We start from the raw sequence: 19,561 nt of genomic DNA, 5'->3' as shown, positions 1-19,561 counted from the left end.
GTTCACCTTATTAAAGCCTTACATATGCTTTAACAAGGTCACCTCTTTATTCCTCCTTGTTAGTATATCCTGATGTGCTTTTTTTGGCTAATTTCCCAATGTGCCATCTAAACTTCAACTCCCTGTTCACAGTCACCCATCCCCCCAAATCCTTAGCCCTCATCGGTTTCCTGATTCAGCTCCATCAATATAGTACACAACTAGCAATGTCTTTCCAAATTGCATCACCTTACACTTGGCCACGTTAAACTGACAGCCATTTACCATTGCACTTTCCAGTTTAGCATCTTCAGCAAACAACTGAATATTTTCTGTCAAATAATTTCCTGTATCATAGATGTACACCACTGATCACCTACTTTCTCCTGGACTCATTTCCTCCATAAACCGCTTTTTGATATCTGTCCATCAGCTCTCCCTCTAATCCAAATGACTAGATTCATATCTATCTCCATTTGCTCCAATTTATGCAACAGAGTTCTATGTGTAATCCTATTAAATGGCTTTGCAAGTCTAGTAATATCACTGAGTATCTATTTCCCATTGTCACTTTAGTAATTTGCTTACTTTTTGTATAATAAAGCAAGACCTACCCTTCACAAAACCATGTTGTCCCTTATAGAGTATCATATTCCTCTCCACCCAGTCCTTGATTCTGTCTTTCACCAAGGTACTCTTGAGATGCTGATTGGCTTATAATGTGGTGCTTCTGAATTGGACCCTCAATTCAGAAGCACCACAATAAACAGCTTAGTCCGAGGAGCTGATAATTCCCTTGCATATTATCATAATATGCCATGGCTAGGTTCACATTGAAGTTCTGCAGTATTTTAAATACCTCCATTTCTTGAACCTCTCTTCTCTCCTCAGTCAATATTACATCTGGCATTGCAACATCACCTAAATGGTACACCCATGCAAAATGCTCATTCAATAGCTCAACTATTTGATTTGCTTCAGTTACCTCCCCATCATCAGCATTTTTTAAAGTCATCCTTCCATTGCCATTCCTCCTTTTACTTGCCATGTAGTGAAGGAATTATTTTGGCCTTATCATCTAGCATCCTCTCATAATTAGCTTTGACCTTCCTTATCATACAGGTCACCCTTCTTGCCTTGTACTGCTCATGAGCATACTGATCACCTTTTTCTTTATATTCCCTCCACAAGTTTTTCATTGTCTACAACTCTTGCTTAATTATGCTATTCATCCAACTCCTACTTCATTTATCCTTCTGACTGGGTATAAATTCCAATACTGCTTTCTTCAAACACCCATGTAACTGCTGAAAGCTGACTCCTCAACTTGTCATAATCAGCTGCTTTGTAATTCCACATATATCCCTTCTTAACAGAAAATTCTGCATGTTTAGCAATCTTCCAGGTCAAGACTATTGAACCACTTTCTTCAAGTGGAGTAGCATAGCTAGTGGATTGGTTACTGTTAAGTTGCGATCAGATCCAGCAGTCTTTGAACCCCATGTCCCCTCTATTATGTGCTAACCTCAGGTAATTATCTCTCAGCAGCTGTATAAATTCCATTTCCTTCCCTGCCTGTGATTATTTCTCCTCCTGATATATGTCTCCATAATAATTACTCAACCTGTATACTCATCATGTTAATTTGCAAGTGCATGTCATCTACATTCTTCCTTATATTCCCTGGATTGTAGCAGCAGCCAATTACATATTTAGTCGTGTTGGCCTCTATTTCACACTAAATGAATCCCTCTGAATCCCTGTGGGATTCATTTTTATTTTTAATCTTTAGAGGTACCTGTGGCATAGTATATTTGTTAATAAAACACTTTTGTAAAAACACTTGGCTTTTATTCTGGTGCTATTATTAGCAAAACCCTTCCTCCCTCACCCTGTTCTTTGTTCTCTCCAAAGACACTACATCTCTTGCGTTCTATTCCCATGACCATATCCTTATTCAACCAAGTTCAGCTAACCAATACCAAAAACTCCTCACCTTTATTTCAGATACTCTGAATGCATTCGCCTACATAAAATGCAATACACTTCCTCCCTCCTTTCATTCTACAACCTCCCTTACACCTTGTGTAAGGTGTAAGGGAGGTTGCATAGAATGAAAGCATATATTTGGCCCATTCCACAAAAGAGACAGTTAGCCATCACACTATCTTTCCATCAGTATTTATATCAATATTGTCTTATATGATACAAAACATGTATTACTAACACTAGACATCAAAAGTGAAAAGAAAATGTGGAAAAGAAATTATTCATATTTATTTAAGGTATAATGATTCATGTATTGATAACAAAGAAGCATCAATATGATTGCTTTATAGTAGCCTAGCCTACTAATGAATGAATCATTATAAAATTTTTCTTTTATGCTATTTAATTTAACTAATTAACAGTTAATTTTATGCAGTTATGATTTAATACTGTATCTTTATGTTTCTTTACATTTTTCTTGACTGCAAATGGCCATGTATGGTCTGTAAGTGTTTGTGTAAGTTTTGAGAAATTTTAACTTTTTATAATAGATTTATGTATACTTATGGTAGTAAATGATAAAATAGACTAGTAGCTACATATTTTTATGCATTCATGACATACCTAACTTTTTCTTTACTTTTTTCAATATTTCGAAGCTATGCAGTTTGTCTGTGTGTTTTCAAATTGTCATAAATCTCTAAAAAATTTTCCAATATATTTATTTAAAAAAGACGTGTATGAGTGGACCCATGCAGTTCAAACCCATGTTCTTCAGTAGTCAGCTGTAGTAAGACCATCACAAATATCCTTGGCAGGATCTGAATCCACAGCCAATTGGTTGGAGTGCCAATATGGTGTGATGGTGACAGTCATGTTGGAGGCTTAACAGATTGTATACAGCACTCAGAAAGGATTAAAACAGAATTTAATACTTCCTATATTTCGTCTATCACTGAGACATCTTCAGGGATTACAAAAAAACGAATGTAACATATGCACAAATACCACACAATACTAAGCCAACCACTTGGGTGACTCTAAAGTCCTATCTAGGTGGGTGCACCGTCTATGGGCGGTTGTAGGTAGCCTAGAATGTAAGGTGGAATCTCTGATGATTAATTTTTCCCAAATCTTCGGAAGTTTAATGCAACCATATTTATTTAGATTTGGATGATTTCTGAGAGCTGCTGCAGATTCTAAAAATAGTCTCTCTCTTTTGAATTTACTGTGGTGGAGCATGGTGTTTTATTTCCCCAAGAGATCCTGTGGGTTGTATCCAAGACATGGTCAGCCAGGCCTGACTAACCATAGTCGTGGTTGCAGATGTATGACTTGTGCCTGGACTTTATAAAGTACCCTGTTCCTGTAAGCTGGTGTACTTTATAAACTCCAGGCACTGAGAGAGGAGGGAGCTGATCTTTTGTAGAACGGATAAGGGTAGCAAGTTTGCAGTGGGGCTTAAATGCTGTGAAGGTTGTACATTTTTAAAATCTTGGCTATTTTTTTTTTTTTTTTTTTTTTGATGTGACATGGATGTAGGGTATGGTGATGGTATTTCTAAACTCTTTCTGAAGAGATGGCTGGGGAATGGAGGAGAAACTGATTAATTTTTTAATACTATGATTGCTGTAGCCATTGGAGAGGAAGATGTTGTGTATGTGTTTGAGCTCAGTTGAAAGGGCAATTCCACTGGAGCAAAGATTGTGGGCTCTTTGGTTAGAGTTTTAATAATGCTATATTGTTGAGCAGGGTGGTGGTGGGAGAGTTTGTGAATGCATCTGCCTGTGTGCATAGGTTTTCTATATACAGCGAAGGAAAGTGTACCAATAGGAAGGCATGTAACTAAGGTGTCTAGGAAAGGTAAACTACTGTTCTTTTCCCTTTCCATCGTAAACTAGATTCTTGGATGTAGGATGTTGAGGTGACTGAGGAAGAAGTCTAATGTGTCTGGGCCATGAGGCCAAATAGAGAACACATCATCTACATATCTTAGCCAGATAGAAGGTTTGAGAGGGGCTGAGTCTATGGCTTGTTTTTCAAAATTTTCCATATAAAAATTGGTGAGACGGGGGGGGGGGGGGTGGCATGGCAGTTCCCTCTATCTGCTTGTAAATTTTGTTCTTCCAAGAAAAATAACCAGAATTGATGGCAAAGGAAAAGCTAAGATGTCAGAAGTAAAAATGTTTTCTAAGAGTGCTAAGGTATCGATTAAGGGAATATTGGTAAACAGTGAGATGTCAAAGCTTACCAATATGTTTGTGTTATTTAAGGTTAGATTTTCTGTGAGGGTTTTAAAATGGGTAGAGTTTTTTATATAGGATGTGATAAGTCCAGTAAGTGTGGGGGGGGGGGGGGGGTAGAGAGTTAGCCAGCTGTTTTGACAGTTTGTAGCAAGGTGCATTAGTGGCATCTACTATAGGTCTTAGTGGGGGAATTGGGTTTGTGAATTGGTAAACCGTATATTCAGGGAGGGACTGAAAAGTTTGAATTTTTTTCGTAATGTCTGGAGGCCAGTAAGATACTTTTTTAAGTAAGTTTTTTAATTTTTTAACTTGTGTTTTTGTGGGATCGTGTTCTAGTAGTAGGTAGAGCGATCTCAGAGGATAATCTCCATTTTTTGATTGTATTCTCCAAGATCGCTCTATTACATACCACTAAAATCACTCATGTGGTTGGCTTAGTATTGTGTGGTATTTGTGTATATGGTACATTAGTTTTTTTTTGTAATCCCTGAAGGTGTCTCAGTGACTGAAATGAAATATAGGAAGTATTAAATTCTGTTTTAATCCTTTCTGAGTGCTGTATACAATCCATTAAGCCTCCGACATGATATCCTCATAGCACTTGAACCTCAACACACTAATGGTGACAGTATATCTGTCACCGTCACACTAAAAATATATTTACTCTTATTTGTATTTTTTCTACTTCTAAGTATATATTGTATATTTTTCTTTTACTTAAATACCTTGACTTATTTAACTTTAACTTAGTTTACTTATTATACAATCGTAATTCTGAGCTCTAAATACATCGCTTGATTTAATCCCCTATATTTAATCCTTTCATTCAACTTTAACCCCCCCCCCTTGTCTCAAGGCCACAATTATGATTCTTCATGTGCACGAAACTTTAGAACTAAGGAAGTGCCTCTGGCTGGAGCCCATTCCTTTGTCTGAACTACTGGCATCTTTCTAAATTGAATTCTGAAAATTTATTTTTTTATATCGACTGCATCATCAGGATTCGCAGATAGGATTTGAATATCCTTCCAAAGAAAAACATGCAGCAAAACACGGAATTTTCTTCTCTTATACTTATTACTAAATCTAGCAACGCAAAAATACTATTTTTCAGTTGTGGCTACTTAACTCTTTAGGTCACACAGATTCGATTTTTATGAGCAGTGCATTGGTATGTAGGAATCGGGCAAGTTATTTGACAAACAAAACAGTTTATTCATGCTAATTGAATGTACAGTGAAAGTTAACACTAAACATTCCAAACCTCTCAGGCTCTATACTTTTCAGCAATATTAGCTTGAATTCAAATTAATCAACCTAGCTTTACAATTCTCCTTTAAACAAATTGACTAATGCACTAATTATTCCTACAAATTATTTATACACTAAAACAGACTTGTGCATACTGCATCATATTTTAACTCGGACATTAAATTATATCTTGACTTATCTAGGCGCTATCAGCCCGGGGGGACTTTTGGCCTTGAGCACCATGTGATGCCACTGGGCACGGTCCTCTGCGACTATCCGCCACGTTTCGGTCTCCAGCCCGACAACCTGCAGGTCCTCTTCGTGATCTGCCCATCTCCTTCTCGGTCTCCCTGATCGGAGTCAGGCCTCCCACACTTGTTTCACAGTCCTTTCGGGGCCCATACGATGCAGGTGCCCCAGCCACTGAAGATGCCAGGCTCGCAGCTCCATCAAGACATCTGCCGAGTTGTACAAAGCATGTATGACAGCATTAGACCGCCTCCTCCAGACTCTGTCTGCCATGACCCCTCCATAGATACGTCATAGCATCTTGTTCTTGAATACTCTCAGGTGGTCAGCTTGCCTTACCATGAGAGGCAAGTCAGTCCTCGATGTAAGGAATTCTGATATAGCTCACTACCAGGTGCCTTTTACGATATCGAAGACATTTCATCAACGGAGACTTTTAGGAAACTTCGCGGCTGGAATTCCGGAACTGACTGTCGTTCTGCATAATCGAGCTTTCTATTACTTCCAGACGTCTAGGCAGGACGTAGATCTGCGACCTTGAATCGGCAAGACACACTGGAATTCCTTGCATCAAGGACTGGATTATTAAATTATATCACAACTCTAACAACATTTCAATTCAATAGCAATTTCTGCCACAAATTTCACTTCTAGAAAATTCCTATACAAGGCCTTACTTCTTAGTCATCTAGTCCGCAATAGTAGATCGTTTAGATCATTATCTTCATCTTTTAACTTCCGATATAGCTCACTACCGGGTGCCTTTTACGATATGGAACACATTTCATCAACAGAGACTTTTAGGAAACTATGTGGCTGGAATTCCAGAACTGACCGTCGTTTTGCATAATCAAGCCTTCTATTACTTCCGGATGTCTGTAGGCAGGACATGGATCTGTGACCTTGAATTGGCAAGACACACTGGAATTCCTTGCATCGAGGACTGGAACCGAGAGCCGGAACAGCAGCTGGGTAGAGGCGATGGCAAAAACCAAAAAGTGTGTGCCTAAGTGCCACAAGCCACCAATGAGACAGAGCCTTCTCAACTACCTGCAGGAAAAGGGAGCCTCGATCTATCGATCCCTCCCCTTTTTATTCTCTTCCTTCGACCTTGGAACTGCCACCGATTCATTCCCCTGGATTTTTCTTAGGAGGGCTTTCCCAGCCACTTTGATGTCACTGCATTAAGGTGGAAAACTCCATGCATACTTGACCTTCGCGATAGTGATTGCCTTAGGTCATATCTTAATCCTTCTGGGATATATCTTTGTTCTAACAATCCTTTGTTACAATTTAATTTTTTCTTAACTTGTTGTTATACAATGATTTGGCGGTTATATGATTTAACATTTCACTCTAAAATATTTCCATATTACATAAACATAAGAAAATTTGCTAATTAAGTACAAGTATTTTGTATGAATTTTCATTCACCAGTAAAATCGATATATAAGGATTTTCTGTACAAAAATCCTTCTATACAAGATTTTACAACACCATCTGCATTCAGAAGAGTTATTCTTTCATATTCATTCTTTCTTTTACATGCAGCATATCGATAGAATTCTTGAATTGTGTTTAGTTTGCAGAGCCAGTTTCTTTTCATATTCAGATTTAGCTTTCTGTACAATTGATTATTCTAGTCTGCTGCTTATAATTTTTTATAATGGATATCATTCTTATGCACACGGTATTCCTCCCACATCATCTGTTTCTATGAATCTCTTGCTTAATAAGATTACACATCCAGTTGACTCTTACTCTATTTATTCTTCGAACTCTCAAGACAAATTCTGATATAGCATCATTTAAATATTTTTGAAATTTTTTAAACTTATAACTAATAAAAAAAAAATCTTCAGGTTCTGTATTCCATTATAACTAAAAAATAATAAAAATAATTAAAAATAAAGCTTACATCCAAACTATTGGACTCCCAATGGAACAAAATATTAGCAGCCAGCTCACAAAATTATTTTTAGTATACACACGGACAAAGAAATTAGCACACCAAGAAGGAAGCATAGGATTCAACTAAAATTTTATTGGTGTAATGATACAGGTGAGTGATGCACATTATGGCAAAAACAGAGGTGAAGAACAATTACAAAGGAATCTGTGGTACGCAATCCAGTCATCATCAATAGCGCGTTGCACCACCTCGTGCTGTGTTACATGCTGCAATACGGTCCGGCATGATGGCGAACAGACTCCTGATGTTGTCCTGTGGTAGACTGGCCCACACGTGTGGAACGCTGTGCTCCAAATCCCAGATATTGTGACGGTGGGAGCTGCCGTTTCAGCTGCTCCCAAACATGCTTGATAGGGGGGATAAGTCTGGGAAGCGGGCAGGCCATGGAAGTGTCTGTACACGATGTAGACAGGCCTGGGCAACCCAAGCTGTGTGTGTGGACGGGCATTATCCTGCTGGTATAGTGCTCCTGGTATCCCGCCCAGGAATGGGAGAACGTGGGGCCATAGGATATCGTCCACATACTGCTGTCCGGTCAATGTGCCATGTACCACTACAAGCGGTCATCGGCTATCGTAGGCTATGGCTTCCCAGACCATAATGCCTGCAGTGCGGGAGGTGTGGCGCTCGATAGCGAGGTCAGGATTGTATCCTTCACACATGGACACGATGATCATCTGTCCCCAAGACGAAGCAGCACTCATCGCTGAAGACCACACGTCGCTCTCACCTGGCACCACTGCAAACGGAGTCGGTGGTGTTGCGGTGTTAATGGGAGCAAGCATAAGGGGTGCTGGGATCGTAGATTCGCCTCCGCGAGGAGTCAGGAATGGTTCGTGGGCACACAGGAGTCCCACATCTTCCTGTATAGTGGACCGTGGCATCCCTCCGTGCTTGCTGCATGATCCGTCGATCCTCTCTAGCATTGGTCCTCCTGATCTGACCAGTGCCGCTCTGCCATGGGGCAGTGCCAGAACATGTCCACAGCTCCCAACACTGTCGGACAGTATGGTCAGAATGGTCCATGTGCACGCCTATACGGCATGCCGACCACCCTCCGGTTTTCAGGCCGATCATCATGCCTCTTTCAAAGTCTGTAAGTTGCTTAAATCGACATCTCTGGCGTCTACCCGGCATTATTGTTACTCTGTACTCTAGCTTGCGTCGGCCGGTGCTTTTCGCTTTAATCGGCTATCGACTACACGCCAGTTCGTGCTTGCAGCACCACCGCAGGGTGTGTGGGCATGCGCAATCACACCAAACTTGGATCATTTGTATACCACACTGCACTCTAGCTATTTGCTTAGTTTTGCCATTGTACCATGTTTTCTTCCAGGCGCTCTAATTTCTTTGCCCATGTGTGTACATTTGAGAATAAACATTTTATTACCCTCTTCCATTTGCCATCATATTTATGTAAAGTGTGTCAACACTGCCCTTTGTATTGAAACACCATAATTTCAATGTTATTATTTAATGGTTTCATTACTACCAAATTAAATTTCATGATTGCTTTTTATAAAGACAACTGAATATATATATATATATGTATATATATATATATGTGTGTGTGTGTGTGTGTGTGTGTGTATGTATGTGTATGTATATATGTATGTATGTGTATGTATATATGTATGTATGTGTATGTATGTATATATGTATGTATGTGTATGTATATATGTATGTATGTGTATGTATATATGTATGTATGTGTATGTATATATGTATGTATGTGTATGTATATATGTATGTATGTGTATGTATATATGTATGTGTGTGTATGTATATATATATGTATGTGTGTGTATGTATATATGTATGTATGTGTGTGTATGTATATATGTATGTATGTGTGTGTATGTATATATGTATGTATATGTGTATGTGTATGTATGTGTATATATATATGTATATATATATATGTATGTATGTATGTATGTATGTATGTATGTATATATATTTATTTAATTTACCTTTCTGAGCATCATTGTATAATCACTGAAATCACTACCATAAACCTATGCATAGAAACTATTTATGCTACAAATCATACCACTCCTACTTTATAACTAATTTATTATTATCATTACATAGTTGATAAATGCATCTAAACTTCACATTTTCTATAGATCTAAACCATAAAATATTTCCCAGCAGATTTTTTTTTTAATCAAAAATACGCTCAGGAACTAATTTATTGGGCTAACAAGCAACCACTTTTCTCTATAATAAAGAACCTTTAATCCTTGCATTTTTAAAATTTTTCTATATTCAAAATATTTACAATTGAAATACATCTTTAAACATACTAATTGCAGTTTGTCTTCTCAACCAGTTCAAAATTAATAAATATTCATGGTAATTAAACAGTGCAGATTAAAACTAATACCTTTATTTACCTTAATGTCATATATAGTTTCCTTTGTCAACAAGGTTATGACTTTATTTACCTAAGATCAATAATTTGACTCTTATAGATCTGACTAACCAGTCATCATAAAGTCAATAAAATCCCTATTTGAGAGGATTTAAATGGAATGTCAAGGATATAGTTGAAATAAATACAATTCCAAAAACTGCAACTACAGAAATCATCACTCACTATACAACTTCTATACCAAAAACTGAAAATTATACCATTCTTTATTTTCAGAATAATGAAACTGACCTATGCAATTCAGAATCATTAGCATTTAAAACAAACTGTACAATTTTTAATTAGGCCATATATCCTTTTCCTTCAAACCTGGTGCCACTGATAAAACTAGAAAGTAATGCTACAAATGACTCATCTCTGTGACTGGTCACACTGAGTTGGCTGTTCATCATCAGCATGATCAGTCACAGATGACTAGTATTTAAATTAAGGGGATATTAAATCCCACATTGTTTTAAAACAGAATAAGAAACTCAAAGATTGGAATCGGAGAGTTCATGCCGAATATAGAAAAGTATCGGCGACTACTTGCGTGAGCTAATGCAAGTAGTCCAAGTACGTAGTACAAACTCGGGCAACTCACAGCAAAGGTGGTAAAGTTCTGATTGCTATTCTTGGTATTTTCCATAATGTAAAACACATTTCCTAGGAAATGTATGCTGTTATTACATTATGGTGGGAGGTCACTACCCAGACCGGTTTCAGCCTTTATTGAGGCTTCATTAGTGAGTAACTAGACCAGATTAATACCAAAGGGTATAGCGAAAAGAACTTATATACTCTGCTATACAAGTTGTCAAAAAGGTGCAGCCATTGAGTTACTTAAATATAAAGAGCCAATAGGCTTCATTTCGGCAATATAAACATTATTTAAATTAAGGGGATATTAAATCCCACATTGTTTTAAAACCAAAAATGTGGGATTTAATATCCCTTTGATTTAAATAATGTTTATATCACCGAAATGAAGCCTATTGGCTCTTTATATTTAAGTAACTGAATGGGTGCACCTTTTTGACAACTCATATAGCAGAGTATATAAGTTCTTTTCGCTATACCTTTTGGTATTAATTTGGTCTAGCTACTCACTGATGAAGCCTCAATAAAGGCTGAAACTGGTCTGGGTAGTGACCTCCCACCATAATGTAAAAAACAGCATACATTTCCTAGGAAATGTGTTTTACATTATGGAAAATACCAAGAATAGCGATCGGAACTTTACCACCTTTGCTGCGAGTTGATCGAGTTTGTACTACGTACTTGAACTACTTGCATTAGCTCACACTAGTAGTCGCCGATACTTTTATAGTTTATTATACTATATTCGGCATGAAACTCTCTGATTCCAATCTTTGAGTTTCTTATTCTGTTTTAAAACAATGTGGGATTTAATATCCCCTTAATTTAAATAATGTTTATATCGCCGAAATGAAGCCTATTGGCTCTTTATATTTATGTAACAGATGACTAGTTTGTAGTACAACCCAGATATTGACTGTGGAGTTGTGAAATATCATGCTACATATAATATGAAAGTTAATTTAATTGAACTTACTTATAATAGTTATTCTAGTGGTGGAATGAGCATTGATAAAATTTTGTGATCTTTATCAAAATATGCCTGCCATTTAAATCAAACAAATTTGAATCTGAGCCACGCAGAATGCATGATTGTGGTCTTCAGAACATCCACACATTTTCTAGTTAAAAACTTTTTAACTATAAAATCTCTGCCACGAGGAAAGATTTTGCTCTTGGTTGTCTGGAATATATTGAGAATAAGAGAAATAGAATACATGAGAATTTTTTTTTTGCTTTGATCTCCAGAAATCTTAAAATATAAAAACTGTATTTACTATTAAAATCCATTTATATAAAATGAGAGCTACTTAAACCTAAATCGTTTCTAATTTTTATTTATTTGCAGGCTCTTATGTACTTTGCCCACACCCTTGATCCTATTGTACAGAATGATTATGTTGTTGTTTACTTTCATACCTTAACAAATAAAGATAGTCATCCGTCCCTTAACACCCTGCGGGAATTATATTCCCTTCTGGATCACAAATATAGAAAAAATCTTCGGGCATTTTATATTATTCATCCCACCTTTTGGAGCAGGGTAAGTTTGTTCATTTGTTTAGATTTGCTTTGTATGTCATTTTAGTTATATAAATGCTGCCATTTTAGTATATAATACTGAAATCATTTAAAAAAAAAAAAATTAATATTATGTCAGTCTCATTGGCTAAGTGGATAGCATCTTTCATTTCCAGCCTATAGGCTGCAATTTAAATCCTGTTGTGTCATTGGTTTTTGTGAATAGCTTTGGATGATAGGTGATTTTGAGACCACTTCTCTGTTTATTGAAGACTTGGAGGACTTTAAAAAATAGTCATGTCTGGTCTGCAGAGTAGAGTTCTAGATTATCTGATTTTAGTCTACCCATAATATAAGTGCCATAGATTTACAGTCCTTTGTGAATAGGGATTACTACTAATTATATGAAGAGCCAAAGGCTTCAATTCGGCAACGTGAACTTATTTAAGTTAAGGGATATTATATCCCATATTGTTTCTTAGCCGAATAAGAAACTCAAAGAGTTTTATGCCGAATATAGAAACTATATAAAGTTTGGCAATTCCAAGCGTAAGCAAATACCTGGATAGTGCAGCACCTGATCCTTGAAGGTAGTGCAAGCTGAGGCAACTCATAGAATGGGTGGAGCAAGCTCCGATCACTATTCTTGATATTTACCCATAATGTGAACTTAACACCACCCTTTCTATGAGTTGCCTCAGCTTGCACTACCTTCAAGGATCAGGTGTTGCACTATCCAGGTATTTGCTTACGCTTGGAATCACCGAACTTTATATAGTTTCTATATTCGGCATAAAACTCTTTGAGTTTCTTATTCGGCTAAGAAACAATATGGGATATAATATCCCTTAACTTAAATAAGTTCATGTCGCCGAATTGAAGCCTTTGGCTCTTCGTATAATTAGTAATTTATTAGGACACTTTCTTGGCAATTCTCATAAAAGGGATGCAAGTTCTGTTCGCTACAAACTTGGTATTAACTAGGTCTACCTACTCACTGATGAGACCTCAAAAAAGGTCAAAACCGGTCTGGGTAGTGACCTTCTCTCATAATGTTGAACAATAATACAGCTCCTAGGAGTTAAGTTCACATTATGGGTAAATATCAAGAATAGTGATCGGAGCTTGCTCCACCCTTTCTATGAGTTGCCTCAGCTTGCACTACCTTCAAGGATCAGTTGCTGTACTATCCAGGTATACGCTTGGAATCGCCGAACTTTATATAGTTTCTATATTCGGCATGAAACTCTTTGAGTTTCTTATTCAGTGATTACTACATTTTGTAGAAATATTATTTCTGCAGAGTACAGTTTAGTATGAAACTTATCATTGAATTATACTACAGCACTGTCACATCAGAGGTAAGCTGAATTAAAAACTGCATTCATATAAAGAGCAAAGAACTCAATGTTTCTATTTTTTTTTTCACAGTATTACAACACCAATAAATAATAAAAAGATATTTATTAAAGACATTTTGCTGGATTTCAAACAATCGTTTCAGAGCACCATAACTACTTGAGTACAACATGAGTGATTATGTATAGTCAAAAAAAACCCTTCAAATTTGTAACAGATGAAAGATCTAAAGTTGTAATCTGGCACCCTCTAATATTGAATAAAAAGCAGTCTTTTACAGTTTTTGGATTGAAATTCATCTTATGATGATTTTTTCCCAAATTTTTGGTAGATTAACACGTTCATTGCTAATCACGCGATATCACGTGATGCGAGTTCTCATCGGTCGGCCGATTACGCGTCATCGCGTGGACGTTGCTATCAAGTAAAAGAAATTTGCCCACCACACGAAATTCCAATTTTCAGCTTGGCAAGGAACGTGTTAATTCACTCATACTTTGAGGTTAGTCAAGTGTTTTATAGCTGTTGCCAACTCTAAAAACAATCTGATTGTAAGGACTTCTTTATAGCACACTGATTTTCTTCCATTTGATTATGTGTGACATGATGTCAAAAGCATTGCCTACCGGTCTTGACTTTGCCATAACAATAACAGCAAATGTATTTCTTGTGCTTTAAATGTTAAGTTAATCTAAATACACTTCTAATTAGCAGAGCTCTCTGACAATCAATCCATTGGAACAGAAAATGTAATTGTCTGTATGATGATGATAAAAAATTTTACATTTTTGTTTCTCTGTCATCAAAAGGATGTTACTGTGTTTTTACATTTTTTTAATTTCAAATAAATAGAAGTCTCACATGAGTATTATTATTTTTGAATGACTCTCAAACATTATTGTTATTCATCTATACAAAATATAAAAACATTTTGTTTAGATTTTTGTAACTATAAAAATCTAAACAAAAGTTACAAGAAGTCGAGCATGAACTATCTACATCTGATACTGGCGAATATTCCATTATAGATTTTGACTAAACTTATTCAAAGGTTCACTTGAACAGACTAACCATGAGCAAATGTTAGTGTTGGTTTAATGTTTCTGAGTGCATTTTGGGCTGAGGACATTGCAGGCAGATTATTATATTAATGGGAATTTGCTAGTAGATTTGGAAGGATTATAGTGGAAAGTAATGGGGCCACATTCCTAAGGTAGTCACAACAGGTAACTGCAATGCTAAAGAGACCGCTACGTTGTAAGTAAAAGGAAGTTATTCTACCACTTTACAAGATGTTTATGGGACCACATCTGGACCACTATACACAGATAGGCATCTAGGTTCCAAGAAGATGGGGCCACAATTGAAAAGATCTAATGGCAGATAACCAAGATGATAACTGCATATGGAATTGCACATATGACAACAAATTGAGGAAATGTGGTCTTCAAAGTTTAAGAATAGATGGAGGAGAGGATTTTATGATAAAAACATGCAAGTTAGTAAGGAAATCGCATGATACTAATACAAATGAGATTTTGTAACTTACAGCAGGCAGCAAAAGAGCTCAGTCATCTTTGAAAGCTGACTAAGTATGTTGTTAGAAAGCATATTAAATCCAGGTTCTTGGGGTGTGTAGAATGGGCTGTCAGATGTTGAGATTGCATCTTCAGTTCATGTATTCAAAGAGATATGATATATGCTGCTTGTGCCACTTCGTCGTGCCTTCTGTCTGGTCCCCTTCTATATCAAAGCTCTATCTTGTTTTTACATAGCCAGAGAAGGAATTCATATTAATACGGTAATAAGGGTGATCTTATCATAAGTGTTTGTTATATTAAGGCTAAGATTCTGAGTACTACAGTCCTATTTATGACTCCTTAGAACAAAAGGTTATGTGAGTAGAATATGTGCCATCCATATTCTTGAGATTTTAGACCATCATTGTGGTTGATTAGAATTTCACATGCCTCCTTAAAATTGGTGGTTTAATTTCTAGTGGATCTGTCATTTTCCTGCCATCTGCATTCAGTAAGCATATTCTTCCATAATCTCATCCTTTTACTTGCTATATACTGATAAAATTCTCATTGATTTCCTTTGGCCTTCATCATTGTTCTTTTCATGATATTGGATCAGCAATATTTTTTTTTTTTATGCAGCTCTTGGTTTGGACAAACTGGCCGTTCTTTGGAAAAAAGAATAAAAGAACCTCAATATTATATTGATTATAACAAACCTCTGAAGTCTGGTCTGGCGCAGCACAGTATTGACTCTACTCATAGCATTCAGTGGGATAAAGCAGTTTTCCTCCATAGATGCAGATTCAAATATGAACGCTTATTCAAAGAAAGTTGTGAAACTATCTTACACCAACCGAATTTAAATAGAAATGACTGTATGTCTCTCTCGAAGATCTGGGAGACTTTTATCTTATGTAAAAAATAATTTATCTTAATAGATTAAATTTGTTATTTCTATTATTTCCTAGCATGCGGTAACAATTGTATTTTAATAGGTGATCCACCGAACATTTGCCTGTATTCCATTCCTATTACTGTTACAGACACTGAAGATGTACTATTAATTTTAGTACGAAATATCTGTCTTTTTACTAATTAAAAATTTCACTGTGGTTTTTACGTGTTACTTTATTATTTAATTACTATGCCACAGGTTCCACTAAAAATCAATCTCAGTTTATTGTAATTGCTTGGCTTATAATTCCACAAATACCCCTTCTTAGTCAGAGTTCTCACATTCATTGGCACCTTCCAAGTCGAGTGCGTGATCATTCTCACCAATTGGAGGTATGGCAATTATATAGATTCTCAGATGTTGTTACTAGATCTAATGTTCTTGTACCTCCAAATCCTTTCCATACATGCTGCTTAAGGTTGTTATCTCTGAGTAATTCTTTGATTCATAAGATTTATGTTGATGCAGTTCAGTCCTTTTCAAATTATCTAATCTATAACAGCATCCAATTGTGAATCTTATCTTGATAATCTATCTCACACTGCCTGTATTACTCATGTCAGTAGAGATGTCTACTCTATTGACATGAGTAATAGAATAGAGTAGAGATGTCTACTCTTGTTGAATATATGTCTTCTGCAATCATTAACAAAACATTCTCCACCCTTCCTAAGTTATCTGTACTCCCTGAATATATAGACCCTTTCACATGGTATTCCTGTAAGAATATCCTCCTCTATTAGCCAGGTCTCAATGATACTAATACTTGTTGGTCCCACTACTTCTGTCAATGCCAATGACTGCTCAACTTTATTCCTGATACTTCATACGTTAGTGTATATATATATATATATGCATGCAAGTTGACCACCAGGCTGATGTTTGGCTGAAGTTCGTTCCTCAACCTAATCCCACTTCCTATTTTCACAGTTTATACTTCTTTCTTGACAAAAACCAGCTCATTAGAGTCATCCCTAACAAGCTGTCACATTTTATCTATACAGAGTGAAAGAGAAAAGCTTAGGTGTTGGTTGTTATTCATAATGGTGTTTCATTGCATTCCTCTTGAATTTCTATCTGTTCTGTGTTTCATGTAATAGTCTTTTAAAGTAATTATTCAAGATAACCAGAATATCTTCTAAGTATTAGGAGTTTTTATGGCGCATTTTATGTTTTTGCCACCTTCTTGAAGTTTATCTTCTATTCTTACCAAGCTCTTTCTATAGCTATTGTACTTCCTTTTACACTCAGACAACTTAGTTTTGTTAAATTTTTTTCTGTGTTATCTGAAAGTGCCTGCTAAATTTCCAGGATATTTTCATATGATTTCTTCTTTATAAAAATTAAGTGGATATTAAATCCAGCATTATTTCAAAGCCGAATGTAGAAACTATAAAAGTTTCGTATGAAATTTGACCAGAGAGCTTACGATAATACACATGTTGATATTTATGGGTTGCCCTAGCTGGACTTTATAGGATAGATGATCGCTATGCCCAAGCATGCATATATTCCCCTCCTACTGGTCCTTTTTGAAAAGGTTTCACTGGTTTCAACTGTTTCAAACTGGTTGGAACCAGTTTGAAACAGCTGTCATGGCAGTGAAACCTTTTCAAAAAGGACCAATAGGAGGGGAATATATGGATGCTTAGTACTGAGAGTTTTTGCTCTCTTAAGGTTTCTGCCTGGTCTCTGACAATAACCAACCAGTTTGAAACAGCTGTAAGGCCAGTGAAACCTCTTTCAAAAAGGACCAATAGGAAGGGAATATATGGATGCTTGGGCATAACGATCATCTCTCCTATAAGGTCCGGCTAGGGCAACTTGTAAATATTGGCGTGTGTATTCCCTTAAGCTCTCTCTGGTCAAATTTCATACGAAACTTATAGTTTCTATATTTGGCTTTGAAATAATGTGGGATTTATTATCCACTTAATTTTTATAAATTTGCATCGCCAAAGTGAAGCCTTTTGGCTCTTTATTTTAGTGAATGATTTCTTCTTATTCAGGACTGACTCTTGAATTTCTTGAGTCCACTATGAAGTTCAGATTTTGCAATCCTTGTGAATAACTTCATCATATATCACTCTGGCTCAGTTAGACAAAGTTTTTCTTCAAATTCTGCCACTGAAAGTCTAATGTTCCTTATTTTTTCTCCGATGATATTTGTATATATGAGCTTGCAGTTAACCTCTGAAAGCTGCTCAACTTTTTTTACAAATATTTCTTTCCAGTATGATATTTATTTGCATTTCACTTCCTGTGTTAGATATCCTGTATTAGTCTTGTATGCTGAACATATCTTTTGGTAAAGATATCATTATCAACAATAACATACTCAATAACAATAAATTCAAGTTTTTTTTGTGTATATGTTTATGCACACATTTTTATGTTGGAACATAGTATCAGTAATGATTATTCCATGTCTGCAAGTACCAGCTGGATTCCTGAACAGGAACTTGCAATTATTGAGTTTTGTTCCTTTTTTTTTTTTTTTTTTTTTCTAGTTTGCCAAAACATTCCTGTATGTTTGGTATTCACCATACTCTGCTCTTTCTTTTAAGGTTACACGGTGATCAGCATTCATATTAATTAAATTAGGGAAACAAAACACGTGTTAAAAAGATTATTTTACTAATTACAAATAAAATAATAACTTTACGTTTCGACCCCTGTATTGAGGTCATCTTCAGAAGATACATTCAGAAGTATAAGAACAAGCTACATGCTGTTGCACACTACACAAGTAAATTACATCTACGTTGTTAACTAATCTTTTTTTCTTAGCCTGCCCTCTAGTGAAAAAAAAAAAAGAAAATAAAATAAATAAATAAAAACTACAATAAACTCTGCTAAAGTCCTCATGTACTAGGATTCTTCTGGAATTATACAGTTATATTACGATTATCTTCTGAATTTGTACAGGTTGCTATTGAATGTTCAAGGGGGGGGGGGAAATAGACAGAACACTAAACAAATACAACATCAAAACCACCTTCAAACCTCCGACAAAATTAAGGCACCTACTCAATTCTTCCAAAGATCCCCTGCCACACTTAGCCCACCCGGGGGTTTACAAAATAGATTGCACTTGTAACATACCGTACATAGGGGAAACAGGACGAACCATCCCAATCAGAAAGGATGAACACAAGCGTCACATAAAATACCTCCATTTTGGAAAAACCAGCCTTTCTGACCATGCACTCCAAACATACCACAGAATTGACTGGAAAGGTACCAAGTCCCTACACCGCACCAAAACCTGGTTTGAGCGGAAATTCAAGGAAGCATGTGAAATGCTCAAACATGATCCGAATCTGAATAAAAATGATGGTCTAACAATTCCAAGAATGTGGAGGACCCATCTACAACCTTCATAGCAACCACAAAGAAAAATCTCAATACAAGACCCAGTGAAGTTTTTTTTTTTTTTTTTTTTTTTTTTTTTTTTTTTTTTCCCCTTGAACATTCAATAGCAACCTGTACAAATTCAGA

At 36.2% G+C, this 19,561-nt stretch overlaps 1 protein-coding gene across 1 annotated transcript in view; it reads left to right on the top strand.

Annotated features, from left to right (window-relative positions):
- LOC150099328 (protein GDAP2 homolog) overlaps positions 1–19,561 on the top strand; it is a 165,308-nt gene that overhangs the window by 119,525 nt on the left and 26,222 nt on the right. Inside the window, exon 9 of the mRNA XM_090403551.1 lies at positions 12,051–12,245. Within this exon, the coding sequence (XP_090259677.1) occupies positions 12,051–12,245 (195 nt within the window). The remainder of the gene's footprint in view (positions 1–12,050; positions 12,246–19,561) is intronic.

Source organism: Typopeltis vanoorti, chromosome 14, assembly GCF_054136105.1.
Source record: "Typopeltis vanoorti isolate ZY-2024b chromosome 14, IOZ_Tvanoo_1.0, whole genome shotgun sequence".
Taxonomy (NCBI): domain Eukaryota; kingdom Metazoa; phylum Arthropoda; class Arachnida; order Uropygi; family Thelyphonidae; genus Typopeltis; species Typopeltis vanoorti.
This window is presented reverse-complemented; position numbering and strand designations above follow the sequence as displayed.